Source organism: Podarcis raffonei, chromosome 16, assembly GCF_027172205.1.
Source record: "Podarcis raffonei isolate rPodRaf1 chromosome 16, rPodRaf1.pri, whole genome shotgun sequence".
Taxonomy (NCBI): Eukaryota; Metazoa; Chordata; class Lepidosauria; order Squamata; family Lacertidae; genus Podarcis; species Podarcis raffonei.
In genome coordinates, this window is record NC_070617.1 from 39,524,629 (window position 1) to 39,551,202 (window position 26,574).

The 26,574-nt window shown below is 44.1% G+C and overlaps 1 protein-coding gene and 1 long non-coding RNA gene across 2 annotated transcripts; one reads left to right on the forward strand and one right to left on the reverse strand.

The window, feature by feature from the left end:
• Positions 1-2,813: 2,813 nt before the first annotated feature.
• On the forward strand, positions 2,814-24,587 carry P2RX4 (purinergic receptor P2X 4). Its single transcript, XM_053369864.1, has 12 exons — positions 2,814-3,008; positions 4,662-4,809; positions 11,430-11,501; positions 13,833-13,905; positions 14,493-14,592; positions 15,179-15,259; positions 16,049-16,190; positions 18,233-18,369; positions 18,879-18,972; positions 21,434-21,499; positions 21,612-21,707; positions 23,794-24,587. The coding sequence occupies exons 1-12, from the start codon at positions 2,866-2,868 to the stop codon at positions 23,851-23,853; spliced, it is 1,212 nt and encodes a 403-aa protein (XP_053225839.1). The 5' UTR covers positions 2,814-2,865; the 3' UTR covers positions 23,854-24,587.
• Positions 12,241-16,665, reverse strand: LOC128404344 (uncharacterized). The gene is made up of 3 exons (XR_008328090.1): positions 16,531-16,665; positions 16,083-16,202; positions 12,241-12,569 (listed from the first exon to the last, which is right to left on the reverse strand). It is a non-coding gene; the product is annotated as an uncharacterized LOC128404344 (long non-coding RNA).
• Positions 24,588-26,574: the final 1,987 nt, after the last annotated feature.

The window sequence follows — 26,574 nt, forward strand, 5'->3', positions numbered from 1 at the left end:
CCTGCACTAACATTTCTGCACTGATTTACAAGGTTTTTTGCTTAGGAACTGGTGGGATCAATGTTGCTACTGTGTTTTAATTTACCATTTTCACATGTTTGTATTATCTTCAAATCACTTTGAATTTTATATTGTAATTTTTAAAAAATTAAAAAGTTGTTTCAAACTATTTTTAACACTGTGTTTTTAATTGTTGTAACCTGATATTGAGCAGAGTTTTTACAAAGCAGTTTGTGACACAACATGTCTGTCTGTCTATTTCCACACACACACACGTGTTTATCAGATGTGTATCTCCCTCCCTCCCACAACTATCACAACACACTCGGGACAGCTTGCAACGGAACATCAACACAACATCAAACACAGTTTTTTTATGGCGGGAATGTCCCTAGCATTCTGGTCTGAGGTTTATCAATAAATATCTAACAGAATGCCTCTCCACAGCTCTCCTTGCTATTCATTCTGAAAAAAAGTTTGATCTGGATGTTGGTAGCCTAACAATAGGAAAATATACAAATTTTGCATGTCTCCCTGTGGTATAACAACTTGGGGAATTTGGCTATTTCAGAATAAATAACACACAAGCTGCAGGTCTTCAAGAGACCTGGAACGCTTCTTGGCCATCAGACGAGACTTTAGTTCTTAAGTTTCAGAATCAGGTGCATAGCACTCGCCATTGTGGGAAACAGGCTAGTCTTGAGTTAGTGTTGCGTGTAATCATTTCTCATGCCTGTGGTATTTTATGCCACGCCACGCAATTGCATTATAATTTAGCTTCCTGGCATTGTTAACTGGTACTTGTTGCTATACTTCACATTTAAAAACACTGTTTTGCACCCCGTCCCCATCTCCCGGCAGCGAGAGGCTTCAAGGGTTCCAAGCTGTTCCCCGAGGTGGTTTCATGGGAATGAGGCTCCACTGGAGACTCAGGAGCAGAAGCTTCAGATCCACATATATAAAGTGGGGCAGAGAGAAAGCAAAGGCCCAGAAGGTGGGGGCGGACCTAAAATAATTAACGGTTCTGCAATATCTTTATTAGGACAAACAAAAATGTCACAAATGTTGTGCCACTCTTTTGCGACATTTTGGCCAGTCCTATTAGAAGGATTTCTGCTGGGGGTTTTCCAGCTGTACACAATTCCCCACCAGATTTCTAGGGGAAGGCCCCAGTGACATACCTGTGGATTCCCACAAGCCTCTGTGTTTCACTCAGTTCCAGGTAAGTTCTTTCTAAACAACCCTTTAGAGCTCTTTGAGAGCATCCCGTGAGAATGTGTAGATGATGCACGGCAACTATTCACTGGGACATGAGATGGAAAGACCATGGGAGAAAACCAAGCACTCATGGAAGGATGCAGCAAGACCTTTTGAAGCAATGTGATGTATGTTTAATATACTATGCCATACTTAATTGTACACTTGCCAGGACAATTGTATTTCTTTTTAGCGTTTTAAAAATAAAAACTTTAAAAAAAATAATAAGCTTTTGATGGTCCTTCATCCAAGACTCCTGAAGAACAGCCCTCCAGATGGCAGTAGTATGCTAATGTTGGGGGAGGATCTCAGAAAAAAACAACCAAGTGGAATGATCCGCCATCAGCGCGCTGTTTCTGCATCAACTGCGTCCACACTACATTTAAAATTCTGTTATACCACTTTAATAGTCATGGCTTCTCCCAAAGACTCATGGGAAGTGTAGTTCATGAAGGGTGCAGAGTTGTTAGGGCCGGTCCTGGTCCTCTCCCAGAGCTACAGTTCCCAGAGTTCTTTGGGAAGACAGACTGATTGTTGAACCACTCCAATTGTAATTCTGGGAGGGGAACAACTCCCAGCACCCTTAACAAACTACAGTTCCCAGAGTTCTTTGGGGGAGGGAAGCCCAGTGCTGGATTTACGTATAAACTAAACAAGCTATAGCCTAGGGCTCCACTCTCTTGCCCCCCCCCATTGAAAAAACCCTGGGTGTACATTTCCAGAATATAAGATAAAAAAACAAATGAAACCTACATCCAGCAACAGTGTGTGTTGTGTAGGCTCCTATGATCATAGCTGTCAACTTTCAGATTTGAAAATATGGGATCAGCAGCCTCACCTGTCCCAGGGACAGTCTACGGGATATCTAACAATCCGGGGAAGCGGTGCTGAAATAAGGGAATTTCCCGCAAAAAAAGGGAAGTTTGACACAGCTATCTATGATGTACCGGTAAGTAAGCAATGGTCCCGCCTGCTCGCCTGCTCCCTAAAATATCACCGGTTTGCTCATTTCTGTATATAGGGTGCCTACATTCTGCATGTGCAAATGTCTTTAGATACCTATTAGGTCCACAAATTATAGCATATACTCAACACAAAAAACAGCGACAATTCGTTGTTGACAAAGGACAGCTGGACATAGAAAGGGCCCCATTACCGCCAGTAGCTTAGGGCCTCATCCAGCCTAAATCCGGCCCTGGGGAAGCCCGTGCTACTGCTCAAAGGGCGTGTGAATGAGACCCGGCCTGGGGGTCCTCCCCTTTCCCCACTCCCGACTTTCCCACCCCGGGTCGCAAGTTCGTGCCGCCTTCGGACTTCGCCTGCAGCTGAATCCCGCCGACGAAGCAGCCGCGATTCCTCTCCTTTCCCGTCCACTTTGCCCGCGGCAGGAGGAGCAGCGCCTCCGCTTCCTTGCCCGCAATCCGACCTCAGGCGCTGGAGGAGGAGGAGGAAGGGAGGCGCCTCTTTCGAACTCGCCACCGGGAGGCGGAGCGGCGGGATTCGCCCTCTATAAAGCCCTCGGGCCGGGCGGGAGCGGCTGCCTCCCGCGGGGATCGCGCTGCTTCTTCTTCTTCTTCGCCGCCGCCGCCCGCCGCCCCTTCTGGCTCCATGGCCGGCCCGGGCAAGCCGTGCGCGGGCTTGTACAGCTTCCTCTTCGAGTACGACACGCCGCGGATCGTGCTGATCAAGAGCCGCAAAGTGGGGCTCATGAACCGGCTGGTCCAGCTGGCCATCCTGGCCTACGTCATCGGGTAAGGCGGGGGGGGGGCCGAGGGCCAGCGAGGGAGGGAGGAGACCCCCGGACCTCCCTTCCCCGCCAACGTGATCCTCCTCCCCAGAACTGGGGAAGGGCAGCAGGGGAACTCGCTTGTTGCCAGAGGAGGGTAGTCCTTGAATTCCGTAGGTGTCTACTCGGAAGTAAGCCCCTCCAATAGGATTTACTTACGAAGGAGTTGGTTGCAGCGAAGTTGCAGCTCCGGATGTTGGCTGCATACGCACCATCTGTTGAAAGCACTTTGCCCTCCTGAGATTCCTGGGTGCTTTAGTTTACCCGCCACCCAGCTGCAGCTCCCAGCACCCATCGTGAACTATAGTTCCCACAGTTCTTTCCAGGCTGGGGGAAGAATATACTTTTCATGTATGCATGGGCGTAGCCAGGATTTATGGGGGGCAGGCTTTATGTTGGCAGGGGGGCAGAACCTATTTATTTCTGCCACAGCAGCAGCCAGAATAGTGCATGCTATTAAAAGTCACTTGTAATAAGATGAAGAAGGTTTAAAATTGGATTATAAAGAATATAAGGCTTTAAGGACATGCGTGAACAAGTACTAAACAATGGAACCAAGAGGGGGAGTGGAGGGAAGTCAAGCAAAACATATGGTTTAAAAATTTGGCTATGATGTTTTCTTTTTCTTTTTTATGCATTGTTGTTATTATTTTTATTTTGTTATTATTTTTTGGAAAATTAACAAAATGTTATCAAAAGAAGCACAGAATAGGTAAAGGTAAAGGGACCCCTGACCTTTAGGTCCAGTCGTGGCCGACTCTGGGGTTGTGGTGCTCATCTCGCTTTATTGGCCAACGGAGCCGGCATACAGCTTCTGGGTCATGTGGCCAGCATGACTAAGCCGCTTCTAGCGAACCAGAGCAGCGCACGGAAACGCCATTTTCCTTCCCGCCGGAGCAGTACCTATTTATCTACTTGCACTTTGACATGCTTTTGAACTGCTAGGTTGGCAGGAGCTGGGACTAAGCAACGGGAGCTGACCCCGTCGTGGGGATTCGAACCGCCAACCTTCCGATTGGCAAGTCCTAGGCTCTGTGGTTTAACCCACAGCGCAAGAATACTGCATGCTAAAAGTTGGCAAGAAAAAGAATACCAGCAAAAGAACAATGGCTGTATAAATGGACAAAATACTCCGAACTAGCAAGCATGACAGCCAAAATAAGGAATCGGGATGGAAAACAAATAAAGGACGGATGGGAAAGTTTGGGGGAGTACTTTAAAAAAAGTTGATACTAAAGCAAAGCTACAAGTTGGGGTAATTCTCTGAACAACAGTAAATACAAAGAAGGACTAGAAGGGGAAAAGTAGGGTGGATTAATATTTGGATATTCAGCAATTACAAATGCCATGGGAGGCTAGGCCGGGAAGTCTATATGGAAAGAATATTTGATGGCAAAGTATGATATGTAAATAGAAAAATGGAAAATGCATAAATGATGGGAAGTGGAGGAGACCAGTAACACCTGCAGGTTTCCCTAACCGTGCAAGACTAAGGGGATAAGCTAAAAAATATTTTCCCCAAAATGTTTCTGGATTTTTACTTCTTGAAAAACGGCAACCCTACTTAAACCTAAATTCTGAGGTGGATGTTTTGCCCCCCCCCCCCCCGTTCTTGCAGCTGGGTCTTCGTGTGGGAAAAGGGCTACCAAGAAACAGATTCAGTGGTGAGTTCGGTGACCACAAAAGTGAAGGGCGTCACCGTGACCAATACTTCAGAGCTGGGGCTCCGAGTTTGGGATGTAGCCGATTACGTGATTCCGCCTCAGGTATGTACACAGGAGCTGAATCTCATGAGGGCTTTGCTGGGCATGACACATACCAGTACTTCCTGTTGAGCTCTGCCTTGGAGCAAACGGGGACAGTTTTTACCTGCTAGCTCTTCAAAGGAGACCATTAGATCACAGGACTAAAGTTAAACAGAGCCTAAGACATACAGTGGCCGTCTTTATGAGTGTTAATAAGAAATGCCTGCTTTTTGGGGTGGCCAACCAGCCAATTGTTCAGATCCATTCCATCCTGGTTTGATTCCTGTGTTTGGTACAGAACTTGTATTGGTCTCCTGGGTAGGTAACTTATACCAGAATGCAACCTTTTTTCTTTTCTTTTCTTTTGGTAACATCTTTATTGAAAGTTCAAAAAGTACATAACCATATGTGCACCAAACATGGTGAGACACAAAGAAAAAAAGAAAAAGAGAAACAGAACCCGTGCAAAAGGGAAAACAAAGGGAGGAAGGGAAAAAACCCCAAACTTTTACAATGTTGTTATTGTACTTCACCAGATCTTAACCCATTACAGTACAGTGGTACCTCCGTATAAGTCCGCCCCGTCCAGCATCCATTTGCGTTTTGTCGAGTGTCCTTTTCGTTGAGCGTCTGGGGCTCCGGAACGGATCCCAGACTCAAAACAAGGTACCACTGTATTTCTAAGAATGGGTTCCAAATATCATTGAATTTGTCCATGGCAAGTCTGCATTTATATGCAAGTTGTTCATATGTTGCGAGTTTGCATAAGTCTTCAATCCAGTCATAGAAGGGAGCCGCATTTTTATTTTTCCAGTTCATCAGAACCGGTCTTTTTGCTGTGGTCAGGGCACGGAGAGTCCACTCGTATTATCCTTTTGTAAGGTTCCATGTGCTGGGTATATAATTCAAGAATATATTTTCATAGAATCAAAGAATCATAGAGTTGGAAGAGACCACAAGGGCCATTGAGTCCAACCCCCTGCGAAGCAGGAAACACCATCAGAGCACTCCTGACATATGGTTGTCAAGCCTCTGCTTAAAGACCTCCAAAGAAGGAGACTCCACCACACTCCTTGGCAGCAAATTCCACTGTCAAACAGCTCTTACTGTCAGGAAGTTCTTCCTAATGTTTAGGTGGAATCTTCTTTCTTGTAGTTTGGATCCATTGCTCCGTGTCCGCTTCTCTGGAGCAGCAGAAAACAACCTTTCTCCCTCCTCTATGTGACATCCTTTTATATATTTGAACATGGCTATCATAACACCCCTTAACCTCCTCTTCTCCAGGCTAAACATGCCCAGCTCCCTTAGCCGTTCCTCATAAGGCATCGTTTCCAGGCCTTTGACCGTTTTGGTTGCCCTCCTCTGGACACGTTCCAGTTTGTCTGTGTCCTTCTTGAACTGTGGTGCCCAGAACTGGACACAGTACTCCAGGTGAGGTCTGACCAGAGCAGAATACAGTGGCACTATTACTTCCCTTGATCTAGATGCTATACTCCTATTGATGCAGCCCAAAATTGCATTGGCTTTTTTAGCTGCCGCGTCACACTGTTGGCTCATGTCAAGTTTGTGGTCAACCAAGACTCCTAGATCCTTTTCACATGTAGTGCTCTCAAGCCAGGTGTCACCCATCTTGTATTTGTGCCTCTCATTTTTTTTTGCCCAAGTGCAATACTTTACATTTCTCCCTGTTAAAGTTCATCTTGTTTGTTTTGGCCCAGTTCTCTAATCTGTCAAGGTCGTTTTGAAGTGTGATCCTGTCCTCTGGGGTGTTAGCCACCCCTCCCAGTTTGGTGTCATCTGCAATTTTGATCAGGATGCCCTTGAGTCCATCATCCAAGTCGTTGATAAAGATGTTGAATAAGACCGGGCCCAAGACAGAACCCTGTGGCACTCCACTAGTCACTCTTCTCCAGGATGAAGAGGAATCATTGATGAGCACCCTTTGGGTTTGGTCAGTCAGCCAGTTTCAAATCCACTGAGTGGTAGCATAGTCAAGACCACATTTTACCAGCTTCTTTACAAGAATATCATGGGGCACCTTGTCAAATGCCTTGCGGAAATCAAGGTAGGCTACATCCACTGCATTCCCTTCATCTACCAGGCTTGTAATTCTGTCAAAAAACGAGATCAGGTTAGTCTGACATGACTTATTTTTCAGAAATCCATGCTATTGGTGATCACAGCATTCCTTTCTAGGTGCTCACAGACTGTTTGCTTAATGATCTGCTCCAGAATCTTCCCTGGTATTGATGTCAGGCTGACTGGGCAATAATTATTTGGGTCCTCTCTTTCCCCCTTTTTGAAAATAGGGACAACATTTGCCCTCCTCCAGTCTGCCGGGACTTCGCCTTTTCTCCAGGAATTCTCAAAGATGACTGCCAGTGGTTCTGAGATCACACCTGCCAGTTCTTTTAATACTCTTGGATGCAGTTCATCTGGCCCTGGAGACTTGAATACATCTAAACTAGCCAAGTATTCTTGTACTATCTCCTTAGTTATTCTGGGCTGTGTTTCCTCTGCTGAATCATTCGCTCCAAATTCTTCAGGTCGGGCATTGTTTTCTTTATCGGAGAAGACTGAGGCAAAGAAGGCATTTTGCTCTGTAAATGTAAGGTTGTTCCGTACAGTTCTGTTGTTGGTTTCAGTTACCTTCTGCCCAAAGTCTTTCAATATAGGACAATGAAAAACATGTTTTAGAGAAGCAGGGAGAATGCAACCTTGTTGATTCTGGACCTTTCAGAGGCTTTTGATGTCACTGACCTTGTTATCTTTTTGGGCCACTTAGCCAAAATGCGATGGAGAGACTGGATTCTACTCACAGAATAAAAACTGGCAGTGATCTACCCCTTTTGTGGTCAAAGTTGTTTTGAGTAAAGGGGAAAGGGGAAAAGTCACTCACCAAAAGATTGCTAGGGAAACAATCTGCCTCACAGCAAAAACTACGTCTTCCATTCCAGCAAAAATGGAGGATGGAGAGAGAGGCCGGGGCCAATGCTCTTATGCCACCGCAAAGGAAAAGGAGCCCATGGTTGACAGCGATCAACCGGAACCTCCTGGGGATCGACCAGTCGATCACAATCGACCTGTTGGACATCCCTGCTCTATGGTGATGGCTTCAGGCCTTGTTTAGAGGGCATATCTCAGAAAACATGTCTGCTGCTTGCAGCCTGTGGGATACAACATGTACCAAGCATTCCCAGTCTTGATAGCCTCCAGATCAGGAGTCGGCAAAGTTTTTGTGGCTTGGGCCGGTTCACTGTCCTGCAGACACCACGGTGGGCTGGAGTGTGTGTGCACGCATGCATGCATGCATGTGCAAACGCTATTTCCAGCACGGAGGAGGTGTGCGCAGCTTCCCATTGGCTGCAGGAGCTTCCTTCAGCCAATGGGAAGCCAGCCAGCATCACGGAAGGCGGTCCCCGCTCTGCTCTGTGCCGGTTTAGCGCAGCGCACAGGAGCTGACCAAGTGGGCGGCGGGGGTCCATGGGCCGGTTAAACAACCCAATGGGCCGCTTGTGGCCCATGGGCCTTAGGTTGCCGAACCCCTGCTACAGATATTTGGGGCCATCAGTGCCAACAGTGAGGACCAATGGGAGTTGTAGTTGAGGGCACTATTGGTGTCCATGGACCTGAGGCCCAGATCTAGTCCAGCATTCTGTTCCCACAGTGGTCAGTCAGATGCCTCAGGGAAGCCCAAGGCAGGACCTGAGAGAACCTCGTCTAATCCAAGAGGACACTTTGCAAATAGCTGCCAGGCCCTTCCTAGTAGACTGTTGTGTGGAATAATTTCTTCTCTGTCATAGAACTCGGTTCAATATGTCTTTGCAATATGTCAAGGCAGAACGGGTGTAAGCTTCCTCTGTTGATTCTCTTTTACAGCCGTTGTGAAAGAATGATAAGGTCAGCTCTGCTGATTCTTTCTTCTTGGCTAAACCTCAACTTCTCCTGTTTTATGCCTCTGCCTCTGATCTCTGCAGCTTGCGGCTTCCTGGGAGCCACACTTCCTCCTTGTTGTTCGCACTGTGACTGAGTCATCTCCCTAAACAATCGTATTTGATTGCTGTTTTCAGCATGTATGAAAGCATTTATACTTGGATCAATATTAGTTTGGTATAGAAATAAAAATCTACCGTAATAATAATAACAACAACAACAACAAACATTATACCCCTCTTAGGCCACATTCACACCATACATACATTTAAAGTGTTACAATAACACTTTTTAAAATTGAATTTTATTAACATATACATATTACATATACAAAAGAAAAAGAAAAAAAGAGAACATAGTTTTACAAATTTTAACATAACCTGCAATTATTCTGACATATACATACAGAAAAAGAAAAAAAGAAAAAACTTTAAAAAAGAAAGAACAACAGTTCCATATACACATCTTTGTAAGGAATACAAGCTGTCCGTATTCCCGTTAGTAGCCTCCTTCTCTTCTCATTTTACAATATCTCCTTTTCTGACTTCATGCTTCATGCCCTGATTTATATCTTGACTTCCCTCTACCCCTATGTGGTTCTTAATAACTCGTATTTCTGGTTGTCTGTATTCCATTAGTAAGACTGTGGGAAAATTTCCTGCGGAAATTTTATCTACACTAAGCCAAGCAAAATCCTGGAAACCACCTTTTTTCATATAATGTATAAAAAACACCCCATTCTCTCCTAATTCTCTCATTTGAATGATTTCTTATTATTTCTGTGGGTTTAGCCAGTTCCAGATACTCACTTAGTTTTAAGAGCCATTCTTCTTTTGTTGTCAATGTGTTACTTTTCCAATATTTTGCAATCATGATCCTGACGGCCGCGATTACATATAGAAAGACTCTTTTTGGCCTTTGTGATGTCTGTTGTAAAGATTCCTAATAAAAATAACTCTGGGGTTTTTTTGGAAAAGTGTATCTAATCAATTTTTTAATTCTTCTTTTTAATTCTTCATATATCTTGTCCCATAATTTTTTTATTCTGGGACATGTCCACCACATGTGGAATAGATTCCCGTCCTTATGGTTGCACCTCCAACATTTACTACTGTTTAAAAATTTTATGTTAGCCGATTTTGCTGGGGTCAGGTACCACCGATACATCACCTTTAGGAAATTTTCTTTAATCGTATAGCATGCCGGAAATCTTAATATCATTTTTCCAAAGGTTTTCCCGCTTGTCTAGTTCTATATTATAGCCAAAATCTTGGGCCCATTTAACCATTACCTCTTCATCTTTTAGATGTCAATTTTGTAATATACATTCTTTTTATCATTTGAAAGAAGTTCTTTAACAAGATCAGATATTATCTTGTCAAGTCCATTCTTGTTTTTATTATGTTCAAAACACCATTGAGTTGGTGGTACTGCAACCAGCTTATACCGATTTGTTTTAACATACTGTATTTCTTCAATTTCAGTTGGTTATTTTCTTCTTCTAGTAAATCTTTATATGTCTGCCAATTGGTACCCATATTTTTCCTTTTAACAGCCATTGCCTCCATTGGTGATAACCACCAAGGGTTTTTCAGCTCCAAAAGTTTTTTATTTCTTTCCCATACTTCAACTATTGCCTTTCTGATAATGTGGTTGCGAAATCCTTTATGTATTTTCACTTTATCATAACCCAGATATCCATGCCATCCAACTATGTGCTACGATAACACTTTAAACAGTTGTGGCTCACCCCAAAGAATCCTGTCAAAAGTGCCACCTTGCTTAAGAACCAAAGTATTCAGCTGTAACACCTATGCAACAAATGAGTTAAGGAACTGAAGTGAAACTGGAAAGAAGCCATCTAGTCTAAAAACCTGTAACATCTACCTAAAGCGAAGTACGTAACTGAAAATAAGCCGCTGAAGTTTAAAAGAAGTTGTGCCTGTAGCATCCATTAGATTTAGTATAAATAATAATAGGTTATCTATTTTCTGAAAGAACATTATCTCCTGAGACATCCTTTGCTTTATCCACTTTGTTGTGTTAAATAAGTCTTTCTTATTTGTTCAACTTCTACCTGAGTCTCCCAAGTATGAAAGTTTTCCCTCACACAAAATCCATAAAGATAACCTGTGGTGGTGATGATTATAGAGTGTGTACGTAGTTTGGGTCCACAGCAATTGGTGTATAGTCGAGGGTTCTGCTACAGTAATTGGTGGCAGAAGTGGGATCTGCTCCATGGGGCTCCCCTTGAAGACTATTCAGAAAGAGCAGCTGGGGCAGAATGTTGCTGCCTGGCTGTTTATGTGATGGGGGGGGGGCTCACATTAACCCAATCATTAAATCCTTACGCTGAATGTCCAGTTATTTGACCTAGTAGCAAGTTGTTCTTCCTGACCTCAGCTCCTGGGCAAAATGTTTTCTTGCTTCCACTCAAAATTCACCTTTCAGCTTTTAATGGAAACTGCGCTGATGGTCAATGATGTACTGCTCTTTCATTCTGAGCTGCTAAGATGCCCATGATCACATTTTAGCTTCTGAGCCATTGGTTTGTGGGAACCACCTTTTCCTGTACCCCACAGAGGGACATTTCAATCAAAGTTTCCCCTTCTGCTAAAATGAGCTAAGCCTTGATGCTATCTGGCTTCTCCTTGGGAAACACCACAGATCCAGATAACTGTGTGTTTTTTCTTTGTACACATGTTTAGGGCGAGAACTCCGTATTCATCATGACAAACATGATCATCACTCAGAATCAAACTCAAGGACTCTGTGCAGAGGTAGGCTCCCAGTAACATCAAGCTTTCAATGTTCAGAATTCATTCGTCTTTTGTCTGAAACTATAAAAGAAATGCTGTGGAATTTCGGGAGCTGAGTTGAGGAGTTGGCCATTCAGTTTACATCCCAGGGCCAAAGTAGTGATGCCATCTTTGGGGAATTAGGATTTTAATAGCTGCTGGCGTTTGGGGGTGGAGCCAGCCTGTTGATAAAAGTAGGAGCAGCCACCAGCAGCAGCAGCAGCACAGAAGCAAACACTGCAGGGTCCTCAGGAGGGAAAGAGGGTTGAAATCCTTAGGAAATAAATTACGTAAATTTATAGCATTTAGAAACCAGAGAAAGTTGGTTTTTTGACCTGGGCCTTAGGGGGTTTAATGTCCAGGGACCCAGCGGTAGTAAATGCTAAATGACTGCAGTTTTAGAAGTGTGTTATGTGTTGGTTTTAGTTTTTTTATCAGGCTTTGAAATATTTTGTGAAGGTGGTTTTTAATTGTACAGTGGTACCTCTAGTAAGAACTTAATTCGTTCCGGAGGTCCGTTCTTAACATGAAACTGTTCTTAACCTGAAGCACCACTTTAGCTAATGGGGCCTCCCGCTGCCACTGCCGTGAGATTTCTGTTCTCATCCTCAGGTAAAGTTCTTTTTTAAAAATAATAATATATTTTTATTAAACAATTTCAACATAACAATTTATCAATCCAAATATTCAATTACATTATTCCCCACCCACCCACCCAGGACTTCCCTCAGCTCCCTTCTCTGGTTTCTTTGCACATATTGTTCTCTGCATATTATAAAATTGTACATATCCTTGCCTTGTCTATCATATATTGAACTAATAAATTTGTGGATGTTTATTCAAAACCTGCCAAGGAGTCCAAGTCATTTTTTTGTCTTTTTAAGTAGTTTGTAAAAAGTTTCCATTGCTCCTTGAAGTCATGATTGTCCTTGTCACGCAGTTTATATGTCAACTTGGCCATTTCTGCATAGCTCATCATTTTTTCTTGCCACTGTTCTTTCATTGGGATTTCCTTGTTCTTCCATCCTTGTGCTAACAAGACTCTTGTCGCTGTTGTAGCATACATAAATATGTTCTTTATTTTTCTTGGCGGGTCTTGTCTTACAATCCCTAACAAAAATGCTTCTGTTTTTTTTGTTGTTTTTTTGCAAATGTCATTTTAAACATTTTTTTTCAATTCGTTATATATCATTTCCCCCCCCAAAATTAACTTCTCTGCACACCACATATGATAAAAAGTACCTTATTTTTCTTTACATTTCCAACATATTTGACCTGGTTTTGTACATTTTTGCTATTTGTACTGGTGTGATACACCATCTGTACATCATTTTCATATAATTTTCTTTCAAAAGAGAACAATCTGTAAATTTCAGATTTACTTTCCACAATTTTTCCCAGTCCTCAAATTATATGTTATGTCCTATATCTTGTGCCCATTTAATCATGGCTGATTTGACCTCCTCATCTTTTGTTTCCCATTCTAGCAGAATACTATATGCTTTCTTCAGCAGCTTCCCTTCTTCTTCTATAACTTCCTTTTGAAATCTGGAAGTTGTATCACTAAACCCTTTCTTACTATCTTCCTTATACATCTCATAAAGTTGTCTATAGTGTAGCCAACTCTGAAAATGGTCTTTGATTTCCTCAAACTCTTTTAATTTCCATTTCCCTTCTTGGTCCCTCAGTAGATCTCTGTATGTGAGCCACTTCCCCTTTTTGCCAAGCAGCTTGAGTAACGAAGCTTCAATTGGTGATAGCCACCAAGGTGTTTTTTGTTCTATTAGATCTTTGTACCTCTCCCATACCCTGAGGTAAAGTTCTTAACCTGAAGTACTACTTCTGGGTTAGCGGAGTCTGTAACCTGAAGTGTTTGTAACCCGAGGTACCACTGTATTGTATGACACCCCCAATCAGAAAGGAAGAGGACCTACATAAGTACTACGGTCTTTTTTCTCTGCATACTATTGTTTTAAATTGTGGTGTTTGCCAACTTGGTTGGATCAAAGTGTTTTTAGCACATATCCCAATTTATGTAGATTGCCCAATTTGCGTCTGTGCAGAATTCTGACTCTCTCGTTGTTTCTTTCCTTTCTTTGAGTGAAGAGCTGTTCTTGTTAGCTCCCGCTTATTTGATTTATTTCAGTGAATCCAAGCATAGTGGATTAACTAGTTCAGAAAGAGCTTTTTTGTTTTGATGTGCCCCCATGCAAACCCTTTCATAAGCGCTAGTTTTGGAGGCCACGGGGTGGAGGGAGAGGGCATGTCAAGCGCTGCCTTTCTGTTTATCTGCACCATCTTCTTCCTCTCCAGTTTCCAGATAAAACCACACGGTGCCATTCTAGCGAAAACTGCACGGAAGGATACGTTGGAACACACAGCAATGGTAGGAGTGGTGTGGTCGTCTTTGTGCCTGCTAATCATTTTGCTCACTTTTTTTGATAAAATCTTGACCTTGAGATCTGCAAACATATAGATAAGGCAGCATTTCTAAGCGGGAAGTGTATCTTGCAGATTTCAAGGATATTGTGCAATGGTGTGATTGACTTCATCTGTAGATACTTGTTATGGGTTTTGGAGGGGAGGAATGCTGATTACTCAGTTGGGTGCTGCTGCCCCCTAATTCCCCACACTTCCCTGATGGCAAGCCATTTTCTCTCAGCCTAAAACACCATCACCGCCCTCTGCAAGAAGAGGGTGGTTCTGGCCTACCTTTCATAGGAAGATGTTAGGTCTGAAGCCTGACTTACACATGTGGCAGCAGAAAAACTCAGAATCATAGAATCATCGAGTTGGAAGGAACCCAAGGGTCATCTAGTCCAACCCCCTAGAATGCAGGAATCGCGTTTAAAGCATCCGTGACAGGAGGCCATCTAACCTCTGCATAAAAACCTCCAAGGAAGGAGAGTCCTGAGGCAGCATAGTTCTTGCTCGCATAACAGTTTGATGAGGACGCTCTTGGTATCCCTTCAGGTGTCCAGACTGGGAAGTGTGTTGCATACAGAAACTCAACCGAGAAAACCTGTGAGGTCTTTGCCTGGTGTCCAGTGGAGGATGATGAACATGTTCCCAAGTGAGTGTCTTGCGGGAGGGAAAATAACAAGTTGCTTTTTAAAAAACCCAACCATGGCTAGGTGCTGAGATACTTCCACCGGGTAGCTACGCTCAGACGTCTTTTGGAGCTAAATGGTGTTGACGGCCTTTGCTTTCCCAGGACTTCAGGGAAGCAGCGTTTATTGGTTGGCCCTGCTGTGGCCTGGTTCCAAAGGCCATTGTTTCCTTCCCCCATAGCTGTGGGTGGGATGTTCAGCATTCCCCCCTCTGGCCACACTGGCATGGGCAGAAAGGCTTGTTTGAATGGGCCAATCAGGGGACACTGGGGATGGGCAGCCTTGCAGCGCTATAAATGGAAGGCTTTACCCGAGGTCACCCTCTTTGGACATCACCCCTGCCTGAGTGAATTTGGGGTGTTATGTGTGCAAAGTGTGCACTGACCTATGGGGGGCCAGACCACCTTTTTGAAGTGAGATTGTTGGATTGTTGCCTTGTTGCTAGCCACGATTGTCAGGCATAAAGTGAAATCGCAGGTTTCCACTGAGACATTCTCTTTCTCCTCCCTGCCCCATCCCATCCCCTGGTCCTTTCTCAATCTCCTCCAGACCAGCTTTCCTACATAATGCTGCAAACTTCACCCTCCTGGTAAAGAACAACATCTGGTACCCCAAGTTCAACTTCACTAAGTGCGTATACATCCCCCCCAATCACTAACGCCTTTGGGCTGCGCTCGCTGGAGCATTAATCACAAGTTGTTGGGTTCTTCTGCTAGCAGGAAAAAGAATCAGTCCTTGTATTATTTGTGTCACAATATAAAATCATGGCACTGAAGAATTCGGCAGTGCTTTGTCAAGCGTGGAGGTGGCAGGGTGGGATGGGAGGTGCCGGTGGGTGGCACTGGCTCTAGGTTTCTGGGTTCCCTTGGGCAAGACCCTGTCAGTGGCAGACCCTTCCTCCCATGAGCCGCTTTCCTCACTGCCATTGTTTGCTGGTGCTGCATCTACTTTTCTTAGGACTGCAGTAAGCGGCCTTATACCAAGCCAGGCTCACTGGTCCATCTGTCTACACTGACTAGCTATGGCTCCCCATGGTTTCAGGTGGGGAATCTTTCCCTAGCCCTGCCTGCAGATGCCAGGGATTGAACCTTGGACTCTTGGCATGAGCCACTGCCCTTCTCCTAACACCGGCATTGTGGAACAGCAGCGGCTTTCAGCCAGGATTAAGTTTGCAGAATGAATAGAGATGGCTTATGCTCATTCTCTCATTTCAAAAGCTTGCCAGAGATAACCACCACCACCCTTTTCCTAGACAACAACATCTTTATGTGGAGTGGGCAAGGCAGGTGTTTCTAGTTCAGCATACAGGAAGTTGCACCCTTTGGGCGGAAGGGCATGATATAAAATTAATAGGTAAATCACCCAGTGAGTTCCCCAGATGACCTTAACTCTGGAATCTCTCCCTTCTTCCCCACCCAGGCGAAACATCCTCCCCAACATAAGTAAATCATACCTCAAGAACTGCAAATACAATGCCAAAACGGACCCCTTTTGCCCCATTTTCCGCCTCCGTGATGTGGTTGAATCTGCGGGTCAGAATTTCCAAGAGATGGCTGTGGAGGTTGGTCAGAATCTGTGGCGGGAAAATGCGACAGGAAGGGAAGAGTGATAATCCAATCTGGAGCCGAGTGCAAGAGTTGCGAATTAGATTATAAAAAAAAATACTTAGATTTATCTTCCTTTAAAGATAGGATAAATTTTCTATATGCACATAGCATGTATTATTAACTTGGGCTGTGAGACATAGGTGCTCCTTCCACTGGCCCCTGGGGCTCTGGCCAGGCCACAGACCCCTCCCCTGCCCAGGCCCCACTTGCTATCAGCTCCACTCCACAGGCTCTTCCAGTGCTTTCTCATGTCCTTGCACCGTGATAATAGCCTGGATGATAAGCAAAACTGACCATGGAGTGCAGTCTGCTGTGCAAAGGCCGTTAGCTGCGACACCAGAATCTGGGAGCAGGAGAACAGTTGCTTTATGCCTCGCTTGTGGGCTGCCAAGAAGACCCTCGACCCAGCATCTCTTCAGGTGGGGCCTCTCTGTGGCAGCTTCTTCTGTCAGAAGCCCCCGTGTGTTCTGTGGCTCAGGATGGGGTTTGGGCCTCACCCCTCCTTGTGGCAGTGTGGGGTCGGCCTGCGTGATGGGGGGGGTGATCCGCAATGAGAGCGGGAAGCCTGTGGGGCAGCTGCTCCGTGAGTCCACTTCTGAGCAAGCCCCACAAGGCGGCAGCTGCACCGCGAGAGCCTTCGTTTCCTGTTTAATGTTTGTTTCCAACCTCTTCCCCCTCCTCTTGAGTATCCAGCATATTTGAACAAGGGCAGCTGGGTAACAGTTTGTACAAATGGTGCTCTTTGGCAGATGCACATTATAAGGAATGCGATTAATGGAGCAAATATTTAACTTTCCTTGTTTGGGCTTGCTATCTTCTCAAGATCAAGGCCTCTTTCAAACAATGAGCTTTGCTTCTAGTCGCATTTGCCAGTTGCATTTCCAAAAGGCTCTTTTTGCTAACGCCTCAACTTGGTTCAGCCGTGCAAAGTGTAAACTTAAGTGTCCAGTTCAGAACTGCTCTTCACTTGCCAATGTGGATTTATGCAAGCTGTGCTGTTCTTTAAGGCCTCAGTCTTCCAATCTGTAATATTGGGATAATAGTACTGACCAAACTTACAGGGCTATTGGAATAATCATTGTGAGAACTCACTAATGTGCTTTGAACATTTGAAACAAGCTGTAGAAAAACCTTTACAATTATGTCAGTCTGCCGTCAGTGCCCCTTCCATGTACATTTCGTCAGAGTGTTTTAAAAACGTAAAACTTTGCTGCTAGACTCAAGCCTTACAGCTGCATGCAGAACACTCAGGCAAACTGGCGGATGGGGACAAATGACAGCAGCTTTATTATATTTTGAGAATGTGCATTGAGATTATATTGTTCATAAACCACATGGGAAGGATTTGTATCCTGAAAAGTGGGATGTAAATAATTGCAATAAATAACTGCATTTTATGGTGCAATATGTTTGGGCATCAATGAGACCTAGAAACTTGTCCCTCACTCTCTTTTTTTGTACCAAAATTGACTTGGGTTATGGTGGATGCGGGTGGCGCTGTGGGTAAAAGCCTCAGCGCCTAGGGCTTGCCGATCGAAAGGTCGGCGGTTCAAATCCCCGCGGCGGGGTGCGCTCCTGTCGCTCGGTCCCAGCGCCTGCCAACCTAGCAGTTCGAAAGCACCCCCGGGTGCAAGTAGATAAATAGGGACCGCTTACCAGCGGGAAGGTAAATGGCGTTTCCGTGTGCTGCGCTGGCTCGCCAGATGCAGCTTTGTCACGCTGGCCACGTGACCCGGAAGTGTCTGCGGACAGTGCTGGCTCCCGGCCTATAGAGTGACATGAGCGCACAACCCTAGAGTCTGGCAAGACTGGTCCGTACGGGCAGGGGTACCTTTACCTTTATGGTGGATGCAGTGTACACTAGACTCTGCAGAAAATTTTGTGCATGGTCTGCTGTAAAAGACAATTGCATCCGTGACCATGGGGGGGAAATGAATGATGTCCCATATGAGGGCTGTTTGAATTTAAATTGAATGCACTGTTTGGGTTTCTACAGGGCGGAGTGATGGGGCTGCAGATCAGCTGGAACTGTAATTTGGACAAGGCTGCCTCTCATTGTTTGCCAAAGTACACCTTCCGTCGTATCGACAACAAGGATTCTGACCACACCGTCTCTCCAGGATACAATTTCAGGTAGGGTGATTTGGGGTAACCAGGTCTGGGAACCCACCATGGTATAGCCTCTACCCAAGTCCAACTCTTTTGGTGCAGGGTCTGATGTCTGGCGCAGGTGAAGAGAGTGTTTGTTTAGGTGTGGTGATTTGTTGGAAGAGTTGGCTTACACTGTTGATTTTTAATTGTACTGGTTTTACTGTGATGCCTGTGAGCACTTTCACTTGATGCACAGCACCAGTGGAGACCAGTTGCTCTGGACCAGTGACCCACATGAATGTGTGTGTGCAGCAGCTCTGGAGCAGACACACCAGGATTTCTAATTGGGTTATGAGATCCCTGAAGATTTGCAGTTGTTTGCATCCATCTGTCTCGAGAGACAATGGAGTGCGCCTCTAGGGGTGAAGTCAAACCACTGTGTTAGCAGCACTTACGTGACCTCCCTGGGGCACAAGCCTGGGCAGTGTGCGTGGAGGTCCTGGGCTGGCCAGAGGACAAGACCCACCTCTCCTTTTTCTTTTCCCAAACAGATTTGCTAAATATTACAAGAATGCTGGTGGCAGAGACTCCCGGACGCTCATCAAGGCCTATGGAATCCGCTTTGATATCATGGTGTTTGGCAAGGTAGCTACCTGCTTTTGCAAAGGGCATAAGGAGGCCAGCTGCCTCTGAGTTTGGCGTGGCTGCGGCGACCCTCAGATGGCACCAGGCATGCATGGCACCCCTCTGCTTTGTTCCCTTAAGAACGGGGAGAGAGAACCCAAATCTCTCTTTTTTTAAAAAAAATATATTTATTAGAGTTTAACAAATACAGTAAAAAGTTTCAAAGATAAATAAAAAAGAAAAAAAATACAATAAGAAAAAACACCAACAGTACATCAAAACATTAAAAAAGAAAGAACAAAAACATTTAAAAGGCAAAAACATTTAAAAAAGAAAAAAGAGAAAATAGAAAACCAATATTTTCATGTCCTTATCTTTCATTAACTTATTTCCTTGACTTCCTCACACCTCCCTTTTTTGTATTCTAGTTCAATTTAGTTGTTTCAGCAAGTCCTTTTCCTCTTTCTCAAATTTAGTTCCATAATTTATCTTAATGCAATTTAGCTTTGCATTTTACACCTTTACCCATTATCACTATACTTACTTAGTTCTTTATAGCATTTCTACGGGAGGCAGTGGAAGACAGGAGTGCCTGGCGTTCTCTGGTCCATGGGGTCACGAAGAGTCGGACACGACTAAACGACTAAACAACAACAACAACACTAAAGCCATATAACTTCTTTCCAGCGTCCTTCTAGCATTCATTAATTTTACAGTATTTCTGTAAATATACTTTAAATTTTTTCCAATCTTCTTCCACCAACTCTTCTCCCTGGTCTCGGATTCTGCCGGTCATTTCCGCCAACTCCATGTAGTCCATCAGCTTCATCTGCCATTCTTCCCTGGTAGGTAGATCTTGTGTCTTCCAGTACTTTGCAATAAGTATTATTGCTGCTGTCATAGCATACATGAAAAAAGTTCTATCCTTCTTTGGCACCAATTGGCCGATCATGCCCAGGAGAAAGGCCTCTGGTTTCTTCAAGAAGGTATATTTAAATACCTTTTTCATTTCATTATAGATCATTTCCCATAATGCCTTAATCTTCGGGCACGTCCACCAAAGGTGAAAGAAAGTACCTTCAGTCTCCTTACATTTCCAACATTTATTATCAGGCAAATGATAGATTTTTGCAAGTTTGACTGGTGTTATGTACCACCTATATATCATTTTCATTAAGTTCTCTTTTACGGCATTACATGCCATAAATTTCATACCAGTGGTCCATAACTGTTCCCAGTCAACCATCATAATGTTATGTCCAACATCTTGTGCCCATTTAATCATGGCAGATTTCACCGTTTCATCTATAGTATTCCATTTCAACAGCAAGTTATACATTCTTGACAAATTCTTAACTTTAGAATCTAACAATTCTGTTTCCAATTTTGATTTTTCCACTTGGAAGCCTATTTTTTTATCCACATTATATACCTCCATTATTTGATAATAATGGAGCCAATCTCGCACTTTATTTTTTAATTTTTCAAAACTCTGCAATTTTAGTCTGTCTCCCTCTTGTTCCAAAATTTCACAATACTTCGGCCATTTGGCCTCCATATTGAGTTTTTTCTGGGCCTTTGCTTCCATTGGTGACAGCCATCTTGGGGTTTTACTTTCTAGCAAATCCTTATACCTTCCCCAAACATTAAACAGTGCTTTTCTAACAATATGGTTTTTGAACGCTTTATGTGCTTTAACCTTGTCATACCACAGATATGCATGCCAACCAAAAACATTGTTAAAACCTTCCAAATCCAACACGTCCGTGTTTTCAAGAAGCATCCATTCTCTCAGCCAACAAAATGCGGCTGATTCATAATAAAGTTTAAGGTCTGGCAGGGCAAATCCACCTCTTTCTTTAGCATCTGTTAATATTTTAAATTTTATATGAGGCTTCTGAGAACCCAAATCTCATTTAACAGACGGCCCCATGTTTGAGCCCTGGCATTTCCAGCAAGAGTACCCAAGACCTTTGACCTGCTACCAGTCAGAATAATTCTGCTGTCCTCAACTTTTTGGGACCCAACTTTTAAACACATTCTGTGACGTGTGACCACATTTCTAGTTGTTGGTTTAAGTATGTCCACCTGCCTCCTCCACTCATTTCTTTCTCTTTCATAGAAACTGTGAATTTTTGTGTGTGTCCAACGTCTTTGTCTTCCTGAGTTGTTGAATGTTCTGTTGCACCAGTTAGTGCTGGAGGTTTCACCACCACAGACATGAAACAATTCAGACAGTCACAGAACGGCCATCCTTTTCTTACAAACAAATGCCATGAAGCCGGCCTTCCCCAACCTGGTGCCCTTCCCAGATAATGTTGGACTCCAACTCCCGTTGTTCCTGACCAGTGCCCATGCTGGCTGGGGCTGATGGGAATTGGAGTCCAACACCACCCGTCAGTGGAAAGTCGCCTTAAATGAATAGGAGAGCTATCGGGAAAAGGACTTGTGAATAACTTGTGTATATCTGTGTGTGTTTTAGGCAGGAAAATTTGATATCATTCCTACGATGATTAACATTGGATCTGGCTTAGCCCTGTTTGGTGTGGTAAGCCCTTTATTCTCCCTCATAACTGGTTTCCTTTTAGTAAGGTGTTAGAACATTTGTTCAACATTTGAAAATAAGTAAACTCTTTTCTTTGCCTTTGAATCTCAACTAGGCGACAGTCCTCTGTGATATCATTGTCCTGTATTTCATGAAGAAAAGATATTATTACAGAGAGAAGAAATACAAATATGTTGAAGACTATGACTTGGTAAGTTTGCTTTGTGTTAGGATTTGCTCCCATAGTTTTCTCTCTTTGTATCTGTTTCTTCTTCCTTCCATCTCTCTCTCTCTCTGTCTTTCCAGAAGGAAAAGAATAAATATGGATGTGGTACATCCATTCTTTCTTCCCCTAAAAGAAGCTTGGAAACTATATTAAGGATTGCTAACAATTCTTGGTGCCACCATATAACTAGACTTCCCTGTGTGAGACACTGTGAGAATTTAAAAAACCATTTATAATCGAAATGTAAAGTATTGCACTTGGGCAAAAAAAATGAGAGGCACAAATACAAGATGGGTGACACCTGGCTTGAGAGCACTACATGTGAAAAGGATCTAGGAGTCTTGGTTGACCACAAACTTGACATGAGCCAACAGTGTGACGCGGCAGCTAAAAAAGCCAATGCAATTCTGGGCTGCATCAATAGGAGTATAGCATCTAGATCAAGGGAAGTAATAGTGCCACTGTATTCTGCTCTGGTCAGACCTCACCTGGAGTACTGTGTCCAGTTCTGGGCACCACAGTTCAAGAAGGACACTGACAAACTGGAACGTGTCCAGAGGAGGGCAACCAAAATGGTCAAAGGCCTGGAAACGATGCCTTATGAGGAACGGCTAAGGGAGCTGGGCATGTTTAGCCTGGAGAAGAGGAGGTTAAGGGGTGATATGATAGCCATGTTCAAATATATAAAAGGATGTCACATAGAGGAGGGAGAAAGGTTGTTTTCTGCTGCTCCAGAGAAGCGGACACGGAGCAATGGATCCAAACTACAAGAAAGAAGATTCCACCTAAACATTAGGAAGAACTTCCTGACAGTAAGAGCTGTTTGACAGTGGAATTTGCTGCCAAGGAGTGTGGTGGAGTCTCCTTCTTTAAGCAGAGGCTTGACAACCATATGTCAGGAGTGCTCTGATGGTGTTTCCTGCTTGGCAGGGGGTTGGACTCGATGGCCCTTGTGGTCTCTTCCAACTCTATGATTCTATGATTCTAATACCAAATTCCCACCTTGGTTTGTGGCCAAATGGCCCTGTGGTTTCTGGCCAAATGGCCCTGTGGCTTAATTGGATGTTAGTCACTTTCTTTTCCCTTATAGCTGGGGAACCTGTTGCCCTTCAGATGCTCCCGTCATCCTATTGATCAATGTGGCTCCTACAGATAAATGTCATTCGAATATATTAGGCTAGAGCTATCTAGCTTCTCATGGGGAATGAAGATTTACCATAAAGTAGATAGACTTGTGGTGGTTGTTCTTAATTTAAAAAAGGGCTTGATTTCAGCTGCTTGCATTTTATAAGGCATAGTAAAGATACATTTTTAGGGGCTAACCAGGCTGGGATAGTTGGGATAGCAGGCTTGTTGGTTTTTGAATGTCTGGTGTAGATTTTTTCAATTTCGTTGTTCTGTCTCGTATCGTATTGCTAGATTACAGCAAATTGTTTTTAGAGACAAACATACGAAGAGCCTGTTGGATCAGGCCAAAGGTCCATCAAGTCCACAATGTGGTTTTCAGAGTGGCCAACCAGATGCCTCTGGGAAGCCCAAAATCACAAAAGCGCACCTTGATCAGTTTGGAGCACAGTAGGGGGAAGAGGGCTTGGTTCATTGCCTTATTGGCAACCTTTTGCCAGCTTATTAGAAAAGTTTGGTTGGGCTTTTTGAAAGTGTGTTGCTTTGCCTTAGCAAGTGCAGCTCCTGTAGAACCTTGTAGGGGTCATTCCTGCATTGCAGGGGGTTGGACTAGATCATAGCTGTCAACCTTCCCTTTTTTTGCGGGAAATTCCCTTATTCCAGCGCCATTTCTCGCTGCTTCCCCGGATTGTTAGATATCCCGTAGACTGTCCCCGGGACAGGTGAGGCTGCTGATCCCTTATTTTCAAATCTGAAAGTTGACAGCTATGGACTAGATGACCCTTGGGATCCCTTCCAATTCTAAGATTCTACAATTCAATGAACCTTACAGGCTAGTTTGCTTGGGAAATTTCCCTTTGGGCAATGTTAGCCAGGATGTGAGCCTGAGAATCTGTCTTGTGTCTTGTTGCTGTTTTTGCACTGACTTCCCCCTCTTCTTTCATAGGAAGCCAATTCATCCTATGGCTCCCAGGGAGAAACTCAGGAAGGCTGTCGCATTCGATGACCAACCCAAAGTGCTGATGTCCAATGAATTTCACACATGCACAGGCTGTGAAGGGGAACAGAAACCCACATAAATTATTATTCTGTTCTGTCTTGCTTCCAGTATGGATGCCCTGATAAAGGGAATGTAAAGATTGTGATATTCTGCAAATAAGGATAACCACTTTCTGTGAAAGTTCTTTTTTTGCTGGGGTGGGGGAAGATATTTCGGGGACCAGCAAAGCCCTGGATAGTCTGGGGTAATTTTGAGGGCCTCCTAAAGTTGTGGCAATGGAAAAAGCAAGTGGCCTGTCTTCCCCTAAGTTGCTTCTGGGTAGGATTCCTTCCCTTTCTGCCCCCTTCTGCCCTGGTTCCTCTTCATTTCATCCCATCTTTGCTGGATTTAAACAAGATAGGTCTTCTGCTGCCTTCCTTGCACAGATCCCAGTTCCTATTCTTAGCGGGCGATAGAATCCCCAGCATGCAATGGGGCAAGGAAGGCGCTCTGACCTGTGAACTACATGGCATACTGCCAGTCCTTTCCCTTTGCACTTTCCTTAATTTTTGTCCTTTAGAATTCATTTCCAAACTGAAGGAATGGATATAGGTCAAAAAGAAGTAAATCTGTACATCCTTGCACTTTTCCCCTGTCTAGATTACATGGGAGCAAAAATAAAAGTTGATTAATGTGAATGGGGGGGGATTTTAGGGGAGAGATCTATTTTGTGGAGAAAATAAAGCTATTGGAAACTTTCATCTTCTTGTGCCTCCTTCCTGTATGGGTAGCCTGGAATGCAAAGTTGCAACTGAATATTCACACAATTTTAATTCTGTGCAAAGTAAATGCTAGCAGAATAGATTGGAGACTGTGTGTGGTGGAATCAAGCTGCAATCTTCTGTGTTTCAAAAACTGTTGTTTCAGAACTTGTTTATCTGCATTTAGGGAAAAAGTCAGATCTCTGCAGAAAGGGGAGATACAAATGCTGCAATCTGCAAAATGTATTTATTTTAAAATACTTACATCCTGCCCTTACAATCCTGTGCTGGCTAGACGTGGTGGGAGTCCAAATATCTGGAGGGCACCAGGCTGGGAAGGCGCTTGCATTATATCGTGACCCTGATGTAGGACAGGTGAGGGATAGCCAAGGCATCTTGTGGACCTTTCTGGGATGTCCTTAAGCTACAGGTAAATGTATTCTCTCTCCCTCTCTTTTGCAAAACCAACATAATGAAACCCCTAGAGGCTGGATTTATCATTCCCCCTCATTTTTATTTCAGCTTGAATACTGAAAGTCTCCTGGAAAAGTGCTGGCCAATTCCTTGTTGGGTCTGTGTTGTTTTTTTAAAAGGTCATTTAAGTGATAAATACATAATGTTTAAAACGCTTGATAAAAGTAGAAGTGTAGTAGAAAGGACATAGGCAGGAACACAAATTAAAAATAATAATACAAGCCTTAGTCATTCAACAATATAAAAAGCAGCAATATTATAGAGCTTGGACAAGGCGATGCCACCAGGAGTTACAGTTCTGTAGCCATAGATGCAGCAGCCCTGTAATAAAATATGCTTTTAGATCCTAGCATTCCTGGTTACATGGGCATAAAAAGCATGAATTGCACCTGAAGACAATAATTTAGCATTGCTCACACACTTTTCTTCTCAACACCAGAATCTAAGCTGCTGCTTTTTTAACAAAATGAATTGCTTTACAGCTTGAACCCATTCCAAGCTCTGGAGCACCTTTTTTTTATAAGGCTAAGACAGCTGTGGCCTCTCAGTGCTGTTGGACGTGCCCCGACTACACTGGCTGGGTCTGATGGAGTTCAGCAACATCTGGAGGACCACAGGTTCCCACAGACCCACAAAGATTAATGCCACTCATTTGTACTGTCCATTTTTACCATTAAAAGCCCAGCACATTAAAATGTCTGCTGTAAATGTTTCTGGAAGACGCTCAACCTCAGACTTTGGTTAGTCTCCACGGGAAAGGAATTCTGCCAATAGCAAAGGGACCTTCGCCCATTCTGTGCCTCTGTGGAAGTAGCCAGTCCTGCCAAAAGGCTATTCCTGAGCGGTGAGCAGGCCTTAGCTGAAGTCTGTGTTTGGTGCTGCCAAGCCAACTGTGCATCTCGGCGCAGCAAGCATGGTGCGGGGGGGCTGAGTCCAACCCTCTCGGAGAATGCCTGAGCAAGTGCTCGTCTAAGAACAAAGGCAGGCCAGAGAGCGGCGCTGGAATAAATTAAATCACATGTGCAAGCTCCCAAGCACCAATGTGCTGTCAGTTCAGCCGATGGCACCTATGAGGAAGAGCCCAGTAAAGATCCCTTCAGCACACAGGTGGTGGTTTGCTCTTCCTGCCCAGTCCCTGTTTGTGCTGGCTTGTCTCCTCCTACACTTGGAACATGCCCCCATTTCATCCAGCGCCAGGACTGAACACCTCCCTTCCCAGCTGTTCTGAGCAGTGGGCATGTCTGGCCCATTTTGTGCTCTTGTCTCTTTTCCCGTTTCGTTAACAAGGCAGCCATTTTATGTTACACCACATACCCACACAGCAACCATTTTGTGACTGTCTTGCTGGCCCATAAAACACTTGGCAACCCCCGAGACACATTTTTTGGCATCTCAAAGTTTAATGAGGAGACGTGGGATGCTAATACAGGCTGCCTGATGGCTCTTTCTCTGGGCTTCCCGTTATTTTCAAACCAGGGAATTACATGGTTCCTCCCTAACAACAACCCACAAC